The sequence below is a fragment of the Peromyscus eremicus genome, chromosome 10, assembly GCF_949786415.1.
Source record: "Peromyscus eremicus chromosome 10, PerEre_H2_v1, whole genome shotgun sequence".
In the NCBI taxonomy this organism is placed as follows: Eukaryota; Metazoa; Chordata; class Mammalia; order Rodentia; family Cricetidae; genus Peromyscus; species Peromyscus eremicus.
The window spans coordinates 67,985,720-68,003,273 of record NC_081426.1 but is presented as its reverse complement, the minus strand read 5'-3'; the positions used below and the strand labels follow the sequence as shown (position 1 = coordinate 68,003,273).

The following is a 17,554-nucleotide window of genomic DNA, read 5'->3' as shown; positions in this document are numbered from 1 at the left end:
CCTTAACTCATGTTTCTACAATCAGATTGCCACGATGGTGTTAGACTTCTAATTTTAAGAGAGCAGCTAGCCATGTCAAATGAGAACAGGAAAAGATTTCTAGACTTAATTTGCTAGGTTACAAGTGTGCTTCAAAATGATGGGGTGGGGGGCTGGAGAGAAGGCTCAGCAGGTAAGAACACTAGCTGCTCTTAGTAGTCTTTACATATGAGTAAATCTCAAAAGAACAAAAAGACAAGGAGGGACCTCGATCAAAGGTTAGCTGCCAGCTAATCCTCCAGCAGAAGTGCTTTCTAAAACAGCAGAGCAGAGACTCATGGGGCCAAGTAGTGCTAATAAAGGTCCCTCATTATTAGTTCTTCCTTTCTCAAAACAGGCGAAACTGACTCTGTAAGTGGAACCAAGGGAAACAACGGAAAAGGAAGACATAAAAGAATCAAAGGAAGAATGCACTGGAGGTCAGAGGGGAGCAGACCGTGGGAAGGCTGGGGATGTGGCTGAATGGGGGAACCCTTCCTAACAGGCACAAGAGCCTGGGGTCAACCCACAACACTGGCCTTCCTACAGCAAACAAAGACGGCGAAGGAGGTATGGGGAGGACGAGTCTGATCCAATGACGAGGGCAGAAGAGCACAGAAGCCAGCATTGACACACAGGACACCACCTGGGAGTGCAGTCTCCATTGTCACACATGTCACCACAGGAAGACATGAAATACGAGGGTGTTTCCTCACAGTATTCCCGAAACACCACTATGTCGGTATTTTAATATGTCAAACATGAACTGCACCTTGAAAACAGGACCAGCAACCTATACTTTAAACAAACAAAAAAATATTTGTTGAGGGCCTGGAAGATAGATCAGTCCGTAGTCTTTGTCAAAAACCTGGAGACTTGAGTTCAGATCGCAGAACCCATGCAAACCCAGGTGCCATGCAAACCCAGGTGCCATGCAAACCCAGGTGCCATGCAAACCCAGGTGCCATGCAAACCCAGGTGCCATGCAAACCCAGGTGCCATGCAAACCCAGGTGCTGCAGTAGAGCCCCAGCACCTCAGTGCTCCTCCAACAAGATGGGAAGGAGGGAGGAGGGAGGAGCATCCCAGAAGCTTGCAGGCCATCTAGCTCGGCATACACAGTATAAAACGAGAGACCCTGTCTCAAACAGGGTGGAAATCCAGGACTAACACCAGGGGTCCCCTCACCTCTATATACATAACACCCTTGTGCCCTCTCTTGTATTACACACATACACAGAACAACACTCCTGCATAGAATCTCCTCGTTTAAGAAACTTGAATTTTTGGAGAACCAGTTTCACCACATAGCCTAGGCTGCAGTCAACTCGAAACCTCTTACTGTAGCTGAGATTCTAAGTATGTGTCACCATAACATTATTCTCAGAGAAAATGACAACAGAGAAAGATAGAATTCCCATTCGAACCCTATAGTTTAATAAACACAAAGGTGACTGTAATGAATTCTCCTTCTACTCATGATGAAACTACGAAGAATGCTTGCATGGAAACAAGATCTATAGCTTGCTACCAAAAGACTGATGATTCCACCCCTTCAAAAAAATTATATATATAAAAAATACACATATACATATGTATGTATGTGTGTGTATAATATATATATAAATATATATATATTATATATATATAAATATATATATATTATATATATATCACTTAAGAAATGATTAAGTAAGAGGTGACACCATGTGAGGATAACGTAATCTGGGACAACACTTAGGACTAGCTCAGCCTCAACACTACTGACAAAGGCAGAACAGGCTTTTCTAGAAAACATCACAGTGTGCAAAAAGACAAACACAAAATGCCACATAACTAACAATGGCCCTGCAGACAAAGCCAGTTTTAAAAGATCACAGTTGGAGAGACTGGGTCAGGAGCAGCATCTTGCTAGGCAGCTGGATCTGTAACAGAGCTCTATGTACCAACAGAGGCAGGCTAACCTAAAACTCAGTCCTGGGGTTATAGGTGTGTGCCACCAAGACCAGATAAAGGTATTTTATTGCAAGTTTTCATTACAATGTCTGAGTCTTTCTGGATGATTTAATTAATTGACCTAAAATAACAATTACATTTTCATAAAATTAATTTTTTATTAACATTTAGCAACTTTGTTTATGGACATTACCATTCTAATATATTTGAAGCATATTAAATACTTAGTTTTACTGATTTTTTTTAAGAGTTCGTCTGCTGATGTAACACCAAATAAATGGAGTACTGAAAGCATCATTTCAGGCAGAGGTCACTATGGGAACCTCAAGTCTTCACAGCTGAGGGTGTCAGTCAGAGCATGCGGAGACTGTGATGATCCGGGTGTTGGACAGTATGGAGAAGGAATGCAGTTTAATGAGAACAGGAAAATAAAGAAAGGGTTCTGTGGAGGTGTTCTCACAGTGAGTGAAAGAGCAGCAAGAAGTGGTGTGAAAACAGGCGCCTGGGCAAGCTCAGATAACGAGACTGGTGGAGGTATACCAACAGTGCTACACAGCCACACAGTCTCTTCAACTTCACAACAGGTATGATCTGTACTCTGCCCCGGGAAGAAATAGGAAAAAAGAAGAGCAAACTAAGGTCTCTATTTAGAAGACAAAAATTGTGCTTTATTTATGACTAAATGTTCACAGAAAACTCCTCTGCTCCTGCCTCAACCTCCCAAGGGCTGGGACAACTGTACATCACCACTGTCCTTCTTTTTAACCAAGTTATAAAGACAAAGAACCCTCAACACACACACAGCCCTCTCTGAAAGTTCAGCCACCTCATTGCACCCAGTAAGATACAGCCACTTGTTTATATTGTCTCTTCCACCCGAATGCCTGCCAGTGAAGACAGGATTTTCACAGTTCACTCTCCACTTGAGGCAGTGGCCTCAAAGGTTGCATTTCAATATCCCACCCTTTTAAAATATTCACTGCATATAGCTGCAAAGTCAGCTGAAACCCAGATACTCAACAGATCTGAATCCTTGTTTATATGGTTGTTAAACTGTACTCTGGTCATTTATGTCACATAGAAGAAACTTATACTTTTATTAAACAGTTTAAGAAACATGGAAGAAAAAATTTTTCAATGTATTCTAGTACTGTAAGAAATATTTGAGGTACAGCAAAAAGTTATACAGAAATATAATTAAAATGAGAAAGTTTTGCTATTAAGTGTAAATCATCAATTCCTAATGGAAAAGAACACCAAAATGTATGAAAATATTAAAACAAAAAACCATAGTGTCTGAACTTTCCCTCCAACCCCTTAGTCAGGCATCCATAAGACCACTTAAGTGAGGCCAACAGACTGTGACCTTTACTTACCATAGTAAGATTATCTCCAACATCCTAAAAGGACTGTAGTGACTATGGCTGTGCCTACCACTATTTGTCTTAAAAATTGTAATATGTACAACCTCCGTGATCTGACACATTCATAAACTGCACTCTTGCATTCAGTTCTCTGGCTCCCAGGGGCTACTGTTTTAAAGTAAGCTTCTGATGCTGGAGAATGTGGCAGCTCACAGGCTCAATGATGAATGCAAAGAATAAAGTTCATGACTCAGCATCTCAGAGCTGGTTCAGAGCAGCTGTATGGAGCAGGGACGACCAGCCAGACCATGAATGCACAGTCATCTGAATGGCTGCAATGCTGCTGATTTATGGTTGAAGGAGGCAGAGTGGGCAGAGGATAGGACAGGGAAGCCCCCTCCCCCCAATGCCTCTATGCCAACCAAGTAGAGCCTCTGGCTTCTGCTGGCCAGTGACTCTCACTTCTACACCTGCCACCTGATTTGTACTGCTATCAGAAGGCAATGTATTACTCTTGAGTTCAAACACTTCTGACCCCCCCACACTGTGTGTGTATTTTGTAAAGTTTACAAGAGTCCCAGAATTAACAGCTATATAATCTACTGCAGTTCAATTTTCTAAGCTAAAACCAGTCCATTAATGAACAAAATAACAGGTAGCAGATGATGAAAGTTGAGTTTTTCTTAACTTCAGCTAATAAATCCTTTAGCAAGTAAAAGAAGGCGGGATATATACTATTAAAATATTTTGTCCTGCTTAAGTTCATTTTACAGTTTTTTCATAAAGGTATTTAAAACCCAATAGGAACTGAAATGTAAAAATGTAAAAAACTCTTAGATTGTTTCTCATAGAAAATTACTTAGCAAATGCCAACAATATACAAGGTTTTAGGAAAGAGACAAAGAGGAATGAGAGGTAACAATGCTCTCTATAGACATTAATATGCTGCAAGACAGACAGAACATGTACACAAGTTTTAAGAAACCAAGTCAGAATTGAAAGTGTAAGAATAGATGAAATATTAAAGTCCCTTGGAGGGAGGGGGAGGGGGGCATCAAGCTAAAAGGCTTACATCAATATATAATCCATCAACCACTAAAACCCGCGAGACTGAAACAAATGGCTAAGGGTTCTAGCAGAATGCAAGGACTGCTAAAAGCACCTGGCAGATGAGGAGCAGAGTCTGCTTTCTAACTCTGCTTCTGTTAAGAATTATGTTCTGGCTCTGGACATTCAACTACCCAAACCCAGGCTGCCCTATCTACAAGCAGGAAATGTCACCTGCTCTACCTGCTTAACAGCCAAAGTATGGCTGAAATCAGCTCATCAAATCTTAACATCACGCTAATGAAGTCTCCTAACAGATGAGTAGTTATTTAACTTCTTCCTGAGGACTTCCAGTAAGGACAATTTTTCCTTATTTCTCAAGACCGATTACTACATTCTGGATAGGTGATTCTTAGAAAGTACTTGCTGAGTAAAACCAAACCCAGAATCGCAGAAATTCCCACCTTCTGGTACTGCGTAGAAAAACAAAATGCGGGGAAGGCCAACCAGTATAATGTGAACTGTGAGGAAATGAAAACTCCCATTTACTCAGAGAATGATCACTTCTAACAAGAGCAGCTTGGGAAAGGCTCCAGAGGTTTCTGTTGGCTCTTGAAGATGGGAAGGGTTCTGACCCGCAGGCTTCGAGCTCAAATTCTGTTGCGAGGTCTTTGTTTAGGAGGGGCTGGCAAGAGAGCACATGCCAGGTCTCAGGATTCTGGAAGGCGCGGTTTTAGAATACAGTGAGGGAGTGGTGGGTCCCTAAAAGACCCAGAGTTTGGCTGGAACTGGGTGATGAAGAAACATGAATATCCATCCTGCCATATGACTGTACAGAGCCATTCTCTGAAGAGTTCTGAGTTTAATGAATTAGGGGGCACAGACTGGGATGGGAGTAGGAAACGGATGCCAAAATGGACCCTACTAACGGACTAGAAAACTCCAGTGTATTGGAAACAAGACAACCCAAGACAGAGAAAAGTGGCTTAGAAAGGAGAAACTCTACGAACATCGATTAAAAGGTTATTTTATGTCTATTTGGTGAAGGTAAATGTAGTTTGAGAATCCCCCACGATAAAGCACTCTACCATCTGCGTTCTTAAGGGCCACTTCCCTCAAGCCAAAGCACTTTTTTTTTTAAGGGAGGGCAGCAATGCATGATCACTAGACCCTACATTTGGCAAAAAAACCAAGCTGAGTTCAAGTGAGCATCTCTGGATGGATTACTTCAGCAATGACAGGGCCGGGCCGATGTGATCATCTTTTGAGCAGCCAAAGTCTCCCAGCTGCTCTGTGCTAAAAACTTTCTACTTGGGATGAGTATTCCCAGTCTTTCCAGTACGGCACATCTAATCAGCAGGACGCCGACTCCGGAGCCAACACATCGCTACCGGGGATCTAGAGGACCCCTGGGGACCCCTGGCTGGGCTCTCCCTTTCCCTTCCCCCAAGCAGCCAGGCGAGGCCAGGCCGCGCCTGGGAAAGCGGTCGGTCACCCTCCTCCCGGCGAGGCTAGCAGGGGCCGGCTCCCCTCCCCCAGCCGCCTCGGAAAGAGGGCGGCGCCGCCAGCGGGGGAGCCTGGTACCCGGCAGCCGGCTCCGATGGCTCGCCCGCCCCATCCCCTCCAGCCGCGGCCCTCACCTCGGCCCGGGCCGGCTCGAGGCCCTGCACGGCCGCGGGCTGCGGCTGCAGCTGCTGGGCGGGTGCCGGCGGCTCCTGGTTCCGGTGGCTCAGGTCTTCGTCGGGGCCGGCGCCGACCCCGACCGGGGCCCAGAGCAGCGGAAGCAGCAGGAGCACGAGCAGCCGTCGCGTCGGCGCCGGGCAGCTCCCCCGGGCCGCCATCCCGCCCGCTCAGCCGGCACCGCGCTGCGGCAGGAGGAAGTGCGGGCGAAGGGAAGCGTGGAGCCTGGCGTGCCGGGAGGCGCGTCCGTCAGGTCCCGCCGCCGCCGCCGCTCAGCTCAGCGGGCAGCCTGCACCACGCGGGACGCAGCGACCGGGACGGATCAGCCGCGGGCGCTCCGTAGCTGCCGGGCAGGAGAACCCACACACTCCTCCAACTGCCTCGGCGGCCCAACTCCTCCGGCCCCGCCCCCTGGCCAGGAAGGCCTCCCATTGGCCCGACGTCAGCCTCGGCGTCGTGACGTTTCCGGCAGGTTGAGGTGCGGCCCGCGCGCTCCTCCCATTGGACCCGGCGAGCCGGGCAGGTAGCTGGCACTGAATGATTGACACTCCCTGCATCTTTCCCAGCCCCACCGGCGACCCCTTGGTCTCTGGGTGGTGCAAAGCGACCAGGCTGCAGGCTGCATCCTACCAGCACTTCCTCAACAGCCTTAGGCAATGAGAGCCAAAGCCAGCGCCACCTCCACTTCTATTAAACGACAAGGGAGCCCCAGCCCCGCTACTTACGTGGCACTCCCTGACGGGAACTGCCACACCTTAAAGTGGCGTTCCACCCACCCTCACCAAGTCCCAGTGCCGCCTACGTAGAATATTCTTTGAGGGTCCACATGCTGGTTTTTGAAGGCCCTGAAGTGGGAGGATTCGGAAGTAAAAGATGAAAACGTCCAAGCTTTTGTTTTAAGACCTTGTTGAACTGCCACCCGCCGAAAACAAACAGGTCTCACACTGCCCTGTCCCAGAATGCTTTACTCTTTCAGATGTCCTGAAAAGGTTTGGCTTTTGAAGAAGTTGAGTGTTGTTTGGGACTTTTGTGGGATGGAGGCTCTGGGGTAGGCAAAACTAGAAGACAGGAAAGAATGGTTAGTTAGGCTCTAGAATATGATTGCATTTTTTTTAAAAGAAAAGCTGTTACCTAATTACCAGAGTTACACACACACACACACACACACACACACACACACACACACACACACATGCACGCATGCGCGCCACAAAGTGCTAACTTCGTGCCAGGCCCTGTTCTAAGTCCTACCCCTGTTTCCTCCGGCCATCCCTGTAGCCTGGCCTTGGGCTTCCATTGTTCCTTACAGAATACATACAGCCCTTGGCCCTTCAAGCCATAGCTTCTGCACGTTCCTGGTGTGTGTGTGTGCTGAGGTAACCAGGATGCCTCCTACACGTAGTTTGGGGTGCAGCTGTTGTCCCTCCCAGTTCATTCCTGGAGTGCAAATGTTCTGAGCCCTCGTGATGCAGTGAAGCAGAGACCGGAAACCCAGGCTCCTTCAGCCACCTCCTTGTTCTGCAAAGATTTGCCTTGCTCAGAAGGGCTAGGTTAATTTTTTCTGGAGGTAGCCACCCCCAATCTATGACTGTCTCAGAGGAAGGGCTTCTGACTAAATTCTAGTTACCTCACATAGATAAAGCAAATAAGCTTATGGGCTAAAGCTGCAGGGTGCTGAGGTGCTGGTCACAAAGCTGCCCTGGCTCTGGAGGAAGACAGGAGATGTGTTCAACCCAAGCTGTCAGGCGAGGGCTTAACAATGCTCTCTTCCCAGAGGGGAGCTGGCAAGGCAGGGCTACAGTGGCAGGGTCTCAGGAGTGTGGGATTTCCCACTCCCTCGGTGTTGCCCAGCTCCCTGGCCTCAGCAGGGCTCTGCCAGGTCAGCTCCAGGAGTCAGATGCCAAAGGGAGGAGCTCTTTGTGTTCCCCACACAGCTATATCTCCTGGGCCTATGCTTTGCTCCAAATCGAGGATAGATATAGCTTTAACTCCTGGAGAACTCAGAACCATTAGCCTACTCTTTAATGGTGACTAACTCCCTTTGAAAAACAAAAACAAAAAAATCAAAACAAAGCCAAAAAGAAAAAAAAAAGGCTTTTTTTTTTTTAAATTTTTGAAGTGCTGGTGAGTGAATCCAGGCCTTGTGCCTACCAGGCAAGTTGCTCTACCACTGAGCTACATCCCCCAGCCTCTTGGCATCCTTCACTGAAGAAGAACTGAAATGTTTACATGACCCCTACCCACTAGATATAGGAAGCCTAGTAATTCCAAGATCAGCTTTTGGGAACTGTCCTACTTAGATGTGGTCTCGCTGAAATATAATCACTAGCAGGCACTTTGGAGCAAGGAATACCACTGCATGGGCATAGCAGTGTATGTAGCATGTGTAGTGTGTGGGCTGGGGATGCAACCAAGGAACAAGTGTGTACTATGCAGAGACTAGGCCAGGGGCACCCCTGTCACCGTTCAAGATGGTTTTTATTCCTGTATTGTATCTGTTTCCCATTAATGGAACGAACAGCAGAGACAGTTTATAAAGAGGAACAGTTTATGCCTGCTCACAGGTTTGGAAATTTCAGGCCATGATCAGTTGGTCCTGTCGTCTGGGGATCTGTGGTGAGGCAACACTTGATGGTGGGGTGTAGCTGGAGTTTTCTCCAGTCCCACTCGGGCCCCCGAAGTTCCGCAGCCCACTTAGAAAATGATCACTCAGAAGCTCATGTTAATTAAAATTGCTCAGCCATTAGCTCAGGCTAACTATTGACTAGCTCTTACATCTTAAATTAACCCATTTCTATTAATCTATAAGTTGCCACGTGGCTTGTGGCTTACTGGTACTTTTAAATTTTGCTTCCTCTGTGTCTGGCTGGCGACTCCTGACCCAGCCTTCCTCTTCCCAGAATTCTCCTCTCTGTTTGTCCCACCTATTTTATACTTCCTACCTGGCTACTGGTCAATCATTTTACTTATACAGAAAGACATCCCCAGCACTTCCCCTTTTCTTTCTTTTTTTCAAAAAGGAAGGTTTTTAACTTTAACATAGTAAAATTACATATCACAAAACAATTATCAAGCAAGAATTACAGTTACAATATCTAGTCTATTTATAATATCTAGTCTATTTGTATTTGGCAAAATTAAAGAAGATATCCTATCTATCCTATATTTGTGAGTCTAAGGTTTTGTATCTAACTTATCTTTTATCATAACTAAGGAAATTATAACTATCTAGTCTTCAACTACATCAAAGACCTCAGAAGGATATAATATTACCTGAGAAATGGGAGAAGGATGCAAGTGCTGGGGATGTCTTTCTGTATAAATAAAACGATGATTGACCAGTAGCCAGGCAGGAAGTATAGTATAGGCGGAACAAACAGAGAGAATTCTGGCAAGAGGAAGGCTGAGTCAGGAGATGCTGCCAGCCACATGAGAAGTGAAATGTAAAAGTAACGATAAGCCACAAGCCACGTGGCAACTTATAGATTAACAAAAATGGGCTGAGTTTAAGATGTAAGAACTAGTCAATAATTAACCTGAGCTAATGGCTGAGCAGTTTTAAATATTAGCCTGTGTGTGTTTATTTGGGTCTGGGTGGCTGTAGGACCAGTGAGTGAGAGAGATTGTCTTGACCACGGGCCAGGCAGGACTGGAGATAACTCCAGCTACAGTAGGGCATGTGGTATAGGAAAGTGACTCACCTTGTGGCTGGGGGAAAGAAAAAAAAAAGGTTGAGGCTCTTCTATCTCTTTTTAAAAGTATTTTTGTTTATTTTTGTAAACATATACAATGTATCTTCTATTTTTGGCTGTGAGCCTAGCCTTTAATGGCTGAGCCATCTCTCCAGCCCATAAACAATATATCATAATAATATCTTCCTCCACTCTTCCACTCCCTCTAGGTTCCCTCCAACTACCTCCATCTACCTCTGAACTTCATCTTCTTTCTTTTTTACTTCTTAAAAATAATCAACTGAATCCAATTAGTGCTGCCTATATGCACAAGGATATGAAGCCATCCACTGAGGCATGGGCAGCATACCAGTAGCCACGTAAATATGACAAACCCACAGCCAACATCATGCTAATTGGAAAAAACCCAAAGCATCCCCATGAAAATCAGAACAAGGAAAGGTTAACCACTCTCTCCATCCCTAGTCAATATAGTGCTGGAAGCCTTGGCTAGAGCAACAAGCAAGAGAGAGAAACCAAAGGGATACAAATGATGAGGTGGGGAGATTAATTTGTAGATGATATGATTCCATACATAAGTGATCTTAGAGACTTCATCAACAAAACTCATAGGAGCTGATGAATATATTTATCAAAGTGGTAGGATACAAAATGCATAAAAATGACTAGCCTTTTTATTATTTCATGTGCATTGCCTGCGTGTATGTCTGTGTGAGGGTGTCAGATCCCCTGGACGGAGTTACAGACAATTGTGAGCTGTCATATGGGTGCTGGGAATTGAACCCCAGGTCCTCTGGAAGAACAGTCAGTGCTCTTAACCACTGAACCATCTCTCCAGCCCGGACTAGCCTTGTTATATACCAATAACATGCAGAAAAGAATCTGGGGAAGCAATCCCACCGACAACGCACACACATACACACCTGGAGTAAATCTCACCAAGGAAATGAAAGACTTCTTCCATGGAAATGTGAAGACACTGAAGAAATCAATTAAGGACGACACTAGATGACAGACAGATCCTTCTCATACTACCCCTTCTGAGCGCATGCTCCCAAGTCACCAGAGTCCTCTCGCTAGGCCCCAGCTTTTAAAGTTCTGAGCCCCTCCCAACAGCACTAAGCTGGGGACCAAGCCTTTGGCACATGGATCTTTGGGCAACACTCAAGTTCGAAGCTATATAGCATACCTCTTAACAGGCCCTCGAGGTTTCCATCTGCTGCAATTAAACCTTCTATCTGTCCTGCCCCAGCACCCAGCACGTTACCTAAGGGGGGATGGTGCACTTACTCCCATTCTGCTGGTAGCAGATCCTCATCAAATGTTTATTCTGAGCCAGGCAGAACAGTCCTGGATTGTCTCACAAGGTGGGTACTAAACTCCTTTTAACGTTTTCGAAAATGAGAAGTTTAGAACCAGAAATTTTCCCTGAACTTCATAGCTATCGAGTGACAGAACTTTGCTGGATCCCTGTTGTTACCCGGTGTAGGAGAATCCAACCATCGTACCAGCCAATTAGTCCACAGTGCGTGTTTCCTTTGCCTGTCAGGAGGATGACCTCCCTCCACCCTGGGTTTTATGGGAAGAACTATTTCCTCATCTCCGGTGATGGAGGATAAACTGGGACAGGAGAACTGGGCACACTGGACTCCTCCCACCGTGTTGTTCCTCTTGGGAGTCGCAGCCCGCAGGGAAAGATGGTATCACTGCTCTCCTGGACCTGGGTCGGGCTCCGTGCTGTCTTCTACTAAAGCTCTTGAATCTGGATGCCACTACTAGCCCAGCCCATCTGGCCACTACCCCTAAAAAAAGAGAGCAGGGCTGGAGGGGTGGAACTAGCTCTGTCACAGTAAAGGTCTGTGGTAACGAGATGGACAAGTTTAATTCAATCCCCAGAATCCACATGGTGAAAGGAGAAAACTAAATCCCCCCAATTTGGTTTTTTTGCTATGCGCGCGCGCGCGCGCACGCGCACGCACACACACACACACACACACACACACACACACACAAATAACAAGTGTAATAAAAACAACAATAGGCACTCCCTCCAATCTGGCCTCCTATCTGTCTGACTCTGTTTTCATGCTGAAGTTTCTAAAGTAAGGGAGAGAGCCCTTCCCCAGCACCCCAGAATCAGCCCCCAAATAAATTAAAAGTCATTTTATTTGTTTGCTTCTTTGAACACTTCATGAAATAAAGACTGGTTAGAGAAGATAAAAAAATAAAGTAAAAAGGAGGGGGTGGAGCAGAGAGTGGAAATGTCACTCTGAGTCAGCTAAAGGTCATCCAAAATTAAAAAGACACGTGACAAACTGGAGCGTAAGTGGATGACACGTAGCAGTTTGCAAAATACTTGACCTCAGCTCTGCCACGCACACCTAGTATGAGAAATAAAGCCTGGTATGCATGCTAAGCCCCTGGACAGCGTGGAGATCTAGAAGCTGGGTAGATAAGTCCAGCTGGTCCAGGGAAACTTCAAACAAGATTGAGCATAACTTAGAAATGTTTCGTGCGTTAAATGCAATTCAGAAATAATTCATGGAATTTCCTGGATTTCTACCTAAATCAGAAGCCAGGCTGAACGGTGGAACATCCAGAAAGAATGCTGAATAATGCTCCACCCTCACCTATGCGACCGTTTGCTCCTTCTCTGGGATGTTTCACAGACATTTCAAAGCGGGAGCAAAGCAGGTCTTCTGCTTGCCTGTCCAAATCAGTTCTTCCCTTAGGCTTCCATATGAGTGAAGGGAACCAGCATCCGCACCATTGAGTACCCGTCCTCAAACCCCACACCCAATCTGCTAGCAAGTTTGGCTGTCTCTACCTCCAAAACAGATCCTAAATCTCTTCGTTTTCCCAAACAGGTGTCATTTCTCATGGGACTGTTGAGTATCTTATTAATCGGCCTTCCTTGTTTCAGCTCTTTTTGTGGTCCTTTATGTTTGCTTTGGCTTGGTTCTGAGAAAGGGTTGCATGTAGACCAGGCTGGCCTCAAATTCCTGATCCTCCTGCTTTTACCTCCCAGTGGGGGAAGATTACAGGTGTGTGGCACTGCACTCAGCTCTTGCAAGTCTACAATCTAACCAGCAGCGCAGCCAGAATGAGTTTTAAAAATGAAGTAAGTCATTTCATTCACCTGCTTAAAATTCCCTAAGGAGAACTAGGGTGTTGGGTCGGCTGGTAAATGCGATTGTTATACAACCTGAGTTTGGATCCCCGGAATCAAGGTAAAGGCAGGACATAGCATGTGTGTGTACGCTCCGCCCTCCAACAGTGAGATGGGAGGCAAAGACAGGCGAGTCTCTCAGAAGCTCACAGGCCATCTAGCCTGGGGTCACAGTAGCAAGCAACAACAAACATCTGTCTCTAACAAGGTGGAAGGTGAGAGCCAACAACTGAAGATGTCCTGTGACCTCCATATGTACATGGGTTCACCACACACACACACACACACACACACACACACACACACACACACACACACACGCACACACACACACACACATACACATGCTGTGGGATGGTCTGTATGTCAAATGTGTTGCTGATTGGTCAGTAAATAAATCACTGATTGGCCATTGGCTAGGCAGGAAGTATAGGCGGGACAAAGAGAAGAATTCTGGGAAGTGGAAGGCTGAGTGAGAGAGACACTGCCATCCGCCATCAGGACAAGGAAGATGTAAGGTACCAGTAAGCCATGAGCCATGTGGCAAAGTAAAGATTAATAGAAATGGGCTAAATATAAGAGTAAGAGCTAGACAATGACAGGCCTGAGCTAATGGCCAAGCAGTTTAAATAATGTAAGAGTTCGTATGTTTATTTTATAAGTGGGCTCTGGGACTGGCGGGACTTGGTGGCGGGAGCTGGAGAGAAATTCTCCAGCAACAAATGGCACCCAACGTGGGGCTCGAACCCACGACCCTGAGATTAAGAGTCTCATGCTCTACCGACTGAGCTAGCCGGGCTGCTGTGGGATGGTCTGTATGTCAAATGTGTTGCTGATTGGTCAGTAAATAAATCACTGATTGGCCATTGGCTAGGCAGGAAGTATAGGCGGGACAAAGAGAAGAATTCTGGGAAGTGAAAGGCTGAGTGAGAGAGACACTGCCATCCGCCATCAGGACAAGGAAGATGTAAGGTACCAATAAGCCATGAGCCATGTGGCAAAGTAAAGATTAATAGAAATGGGCTAAATATAAGAGTAAGAGCTAGACAATGACAGGCCTGAGCTAATGGCCAAGCAGTTTAAATAATGTAAGAGTTCGTATGTTTATTTTATAAATGGGCTCTGGGACTGGCGGGACTTGGTGGCGGGAGCTGGAGAGAAATTCTCCAGCAACACACACACATCCACATATTCACACCACACATACACAAATGAACAAATAAAAACTCTCTAATGACATCTAAATACACTCAGGATAAAGACCAAAGTCCCTGCCCCTGGAAGATAGATTATGTAACCCTGTCTCCTTGCATCAGCTCATCTTTTACCTTTCTCCCCCTCGTGGACCATGCCCAATCAAACTTTCTTCCACCTCAGGACCTTTGAACTTGCTGTTTCTATTTTTAGAACATACTTTTGTCTTACCTCTAGGAACTTAAAGGAAGGAAATAAACTTGTTAGGCCCTTTAGCTCCATCTGATCAAGTTTTCATTAGTACTGATTAATTGCTATAATAGGGAGCATGACCTCAAGTTGATCAAACACTCTACATGTTCAAGGGAGAATTCAGAGATCCAAATTCTTATATAAAATATTCTTTTTTTAAAAAAAAACTGGCAGTTGTATCAAACTAGAACTACATCTACATAGTCCTAACATAAAATGTCAAGCAACATTAGCATCAATTAGAAGGGGTTCCTTTCTAATCCAGTAGATTGGATTGGAGATCAGGGATCAAGGTTCCTTACAGCTTTGTGCTGTCATTTTTGAGGTGTGGTACTGACCTTCATGACTCGGTATGTCCTCTAGGATCTAGCTCCTAAATCCCAGGCTACAGGATGCTTGTCAAGCTGTTAAAATAGGGACACAAGGCAGCCATCAGGTACATTTTATGACGTTTCCACAACGAGCATCTGCTTACATCTTATCGGCTAGATTTTAAACTCTGGTTACTGACAGCTACAAGGGAAGCTGAGAAGTGTAGTCTTTCTGTCAGGAGCTTTTAGTACAGAAACGAAGGGGAGTAAACCCACTGGGGGCAGAAATCAATAGTCTATGTTGAAGTAATAGTAAAGTGAGAAATCCATGGGAGTCTGCTTTAGGGAATTTACTAGGCTATAAAATGAGGAAATACAGTTACAAATACAGAACCGAGTTCAATACAGAACAAATACAGCTGAAGTCGTCCTCTGTTCTGACCAGGAGTGAATCCACTGGCAGCTCCATCACACCACGAAGCAGGAAGCAGGGAGAAGGGGCCTCTTGCCCCTTCACCCTTTTAAGAGGTCACATACAACAGCAAGATGCACCACCTCCTTCAGGCCATCTAGGCAAAGGTCGTGGGTGGAGCAAATACCACTACATGATAGTGTCAATTAGGGGTCTCCACAACAGTAGACCTAGAACAAATATGAGCTTTTTAAAGCTGGAAACTGAAACAGATTTTTTTCTATTATAATCCTGAAGCAGAATTCTCTCTCTCTCTCTCTCTCTCTCTCTCTCTCTCTCTCTCTCTCTTTTATTTTGGTTTTTCAAAACAGGGTTTCTCTGTGTAAAAGCCCTGGCTATCCTGGATCTCGCTCTGTAGACCAGGCTGGCCTTGAACTCACAGAGATCCGCCTGCCTCTGACACCCGAGTGCTGGGATTAAAGTTGTGCACCACAGTTGTGCACCTGGCCAGAATTCCTTATTCCAAAAGACTTCAGATTTTGCTCTCAAGACATTCAACCTATTTGATGAACCATCCATATGAACCCATCTATTGTAGACTGACTGCAAATGTTACATCTATAAGGTATTTTAAGAGCAAGCTAGACTAGTGTTTGAACTACAACCAAAAAAAAAAAGCCAAACTTGACTATTTGTCCCTGTGCTTTTTCCATCATGGTCTTGATATCTCTTGCTCAAAGTAGTGGAAACACATGAACTGTGAACCAATAGCTGAGGAACCCCCATGGAACTGGACCAGGCCCTCTGGTTAAGTGAGACAGTTGATGAGCTTGAATTGTTTAGGAGGCCCCCAGGCAGTGGGACTGGGACCTGTCCTTAGTGCATGAGCTGGCTTTTTGGAACCTAGGGCCTATGCTGAGACACTTTGCTCAGCCTTGATGCAGGGAGGAGGGGAGTAGATCTGCCTCAACTGAATCTACCAGGCTGGGCTGACTCCCCAGGGGAGACCTTGCCTTGGAGGAGGTGGGAATGGGGGATGGATTGGGGGAGGAAGCCTGGGGGGTGGGAGGAGGGAGGACAGGGGAATCCGTGGCTGATATGTAAAATTAAATTAATTATAAAATAAAAATATTTTTTTAAAAAAGCCAAATTGACTTGACACATAAAATTCAGCATCACAGTAGCCCAAATTTTTAATTTGTCAATTTTTAAAGAGATTTGTTTAATTGTTTTATTTTATGTGTATATCTGTGTGCCTAGTGTCTGTGCACCGTGTGCATGCAGTGCCCACAGGGGCCAGAAGAGAGCATCAGATCCCCTGGAACTGGATTGACAGGCAGTTGTGAGCTGCCTAACGTGGGTGCTGGGAACCAAATTCAGGTCCTCTGCAAGCATCATCTCTACAACCCCAATTCAAATTTTTGAAAACACTGTGGCAAAACAGTGCCTGTCTGTGGGCTGCATTTCACTTGCATCCTGCCTGTTGGATATAATCTTTTTCTATGTGGTTGACCAAGCAGCTTAGCCCCGATAGGCTTAGAGTGTGAAAAATCCTGTAACTCTAGACCCTGCCTAGAACTAGGATCTCATACACCATAACAAACTCTGCAGCAAAACTACAATGTCCAACCTGCTTTCTGTGCCTGAACTCACATAGACAGTCCTGGTTCTGTTTGGGTTTTGTCAGTTTAATTTTTGATTTCTAACCACTCTGCCAATGGGAAACTATCTTAAAAACAAAACACTTTTCTCCACTACCCCCTAAATTCTTTTCTTTATAAAAAGCCAATCTTCTGCTGCTATCTAATGATTTAAAGAATTGGTGGAAGGAAAGAGGAGATAATTAACTCGGGTCCACAAAAAGCCCATGGCCTTTTCAACCGGTAATTACCAGCCATGCATGCACACCGTCCCACTCCACAGAGGAATGTGACTTCCACACAGTTCTCAGCCGTCTTTCAAAGTTGACCTTGAGACACCCTAAGAAATGTCGCAGATCTGCAAGCAGGCTTTATGGATTACAAATACCTTTTCTGTTTCTCGTGTGTGTTGTCTTCCCCAATTTTAGAGACTTGTGTATGAACTCTTCTGTTGTAATGCTGCACACACTGGAATGTTTTTGGAGTCAGTTTGAGCCATTTAAGAAATAAAGGACTAGAACAGGCCGATGAGAGGCACCAACACAAAAACTACATCACTTAGGAATCTGTAATTTTATTAAAAATTGAAAAGATAAAATATGTTCAGTTCCCTTGTCCAATAGCTTTGGGTAAGTATAAATTCCTATAATAAATGAGTTTATTACAATAGCCATCAGACAAAAATAAAAACAAGTATAATTCAATACATCTGTGTTAGCTCCACAGGAAGCAAATTTATCTGCTTGAAGTTTTTTTCTCTGCTATCTCATTTTCAAAAGCAAATCATCTCTACTGTGATTTTGTCTCTACTATAAAGTCC

At 45.2% G+C, this 17,554-nt stretch overlaps 1 protein-coding gene and 1 non-coding gene across 3 annotated transcripts in view; both read right to left on the bottom strand.

Moving 5' to 3' along the window:
- The window catches only part of Tmem165 (transmembrane protein 165), a 28,409-nt gene extending 21,960 nt beyond the window's left edge, over window positions 1-6,449 (bottom strand). Inside the window, exon 1 of one of the 2 annotated variants that reach the window (XM_059276036.1) lies at window positions 6,025-6,449. In XM_059276036.1, the coding sequence (XP_059132019.1) occupies window positions 6,025-6,225 (201 nt within the window). In that variant the 5' untranslated portion in view covers window positions 6,226-6,449. Of the gene's footprint in view, window positions 1-4,848; window positions 5,075-6,024 lie in introns of those variants that run through there. The other variant, XM_059276037.1, reaches the window with a different exon arrangement.
- A 7,202-nt stretch (window positions 6,450-13,651) lies between these two features.
- On the bottom strand, window positions 13,652-13,724 carry Trnak-cuu (transfer RNA lysine (anticodon CUU)). The gene has a single exon. It is a non-coding gene; the product is annotated as a tRNA-Lys (tRNA).
- Between the last annotated feature and the right edge of the window lie 3,830 nt (window positions 13,725-17,554).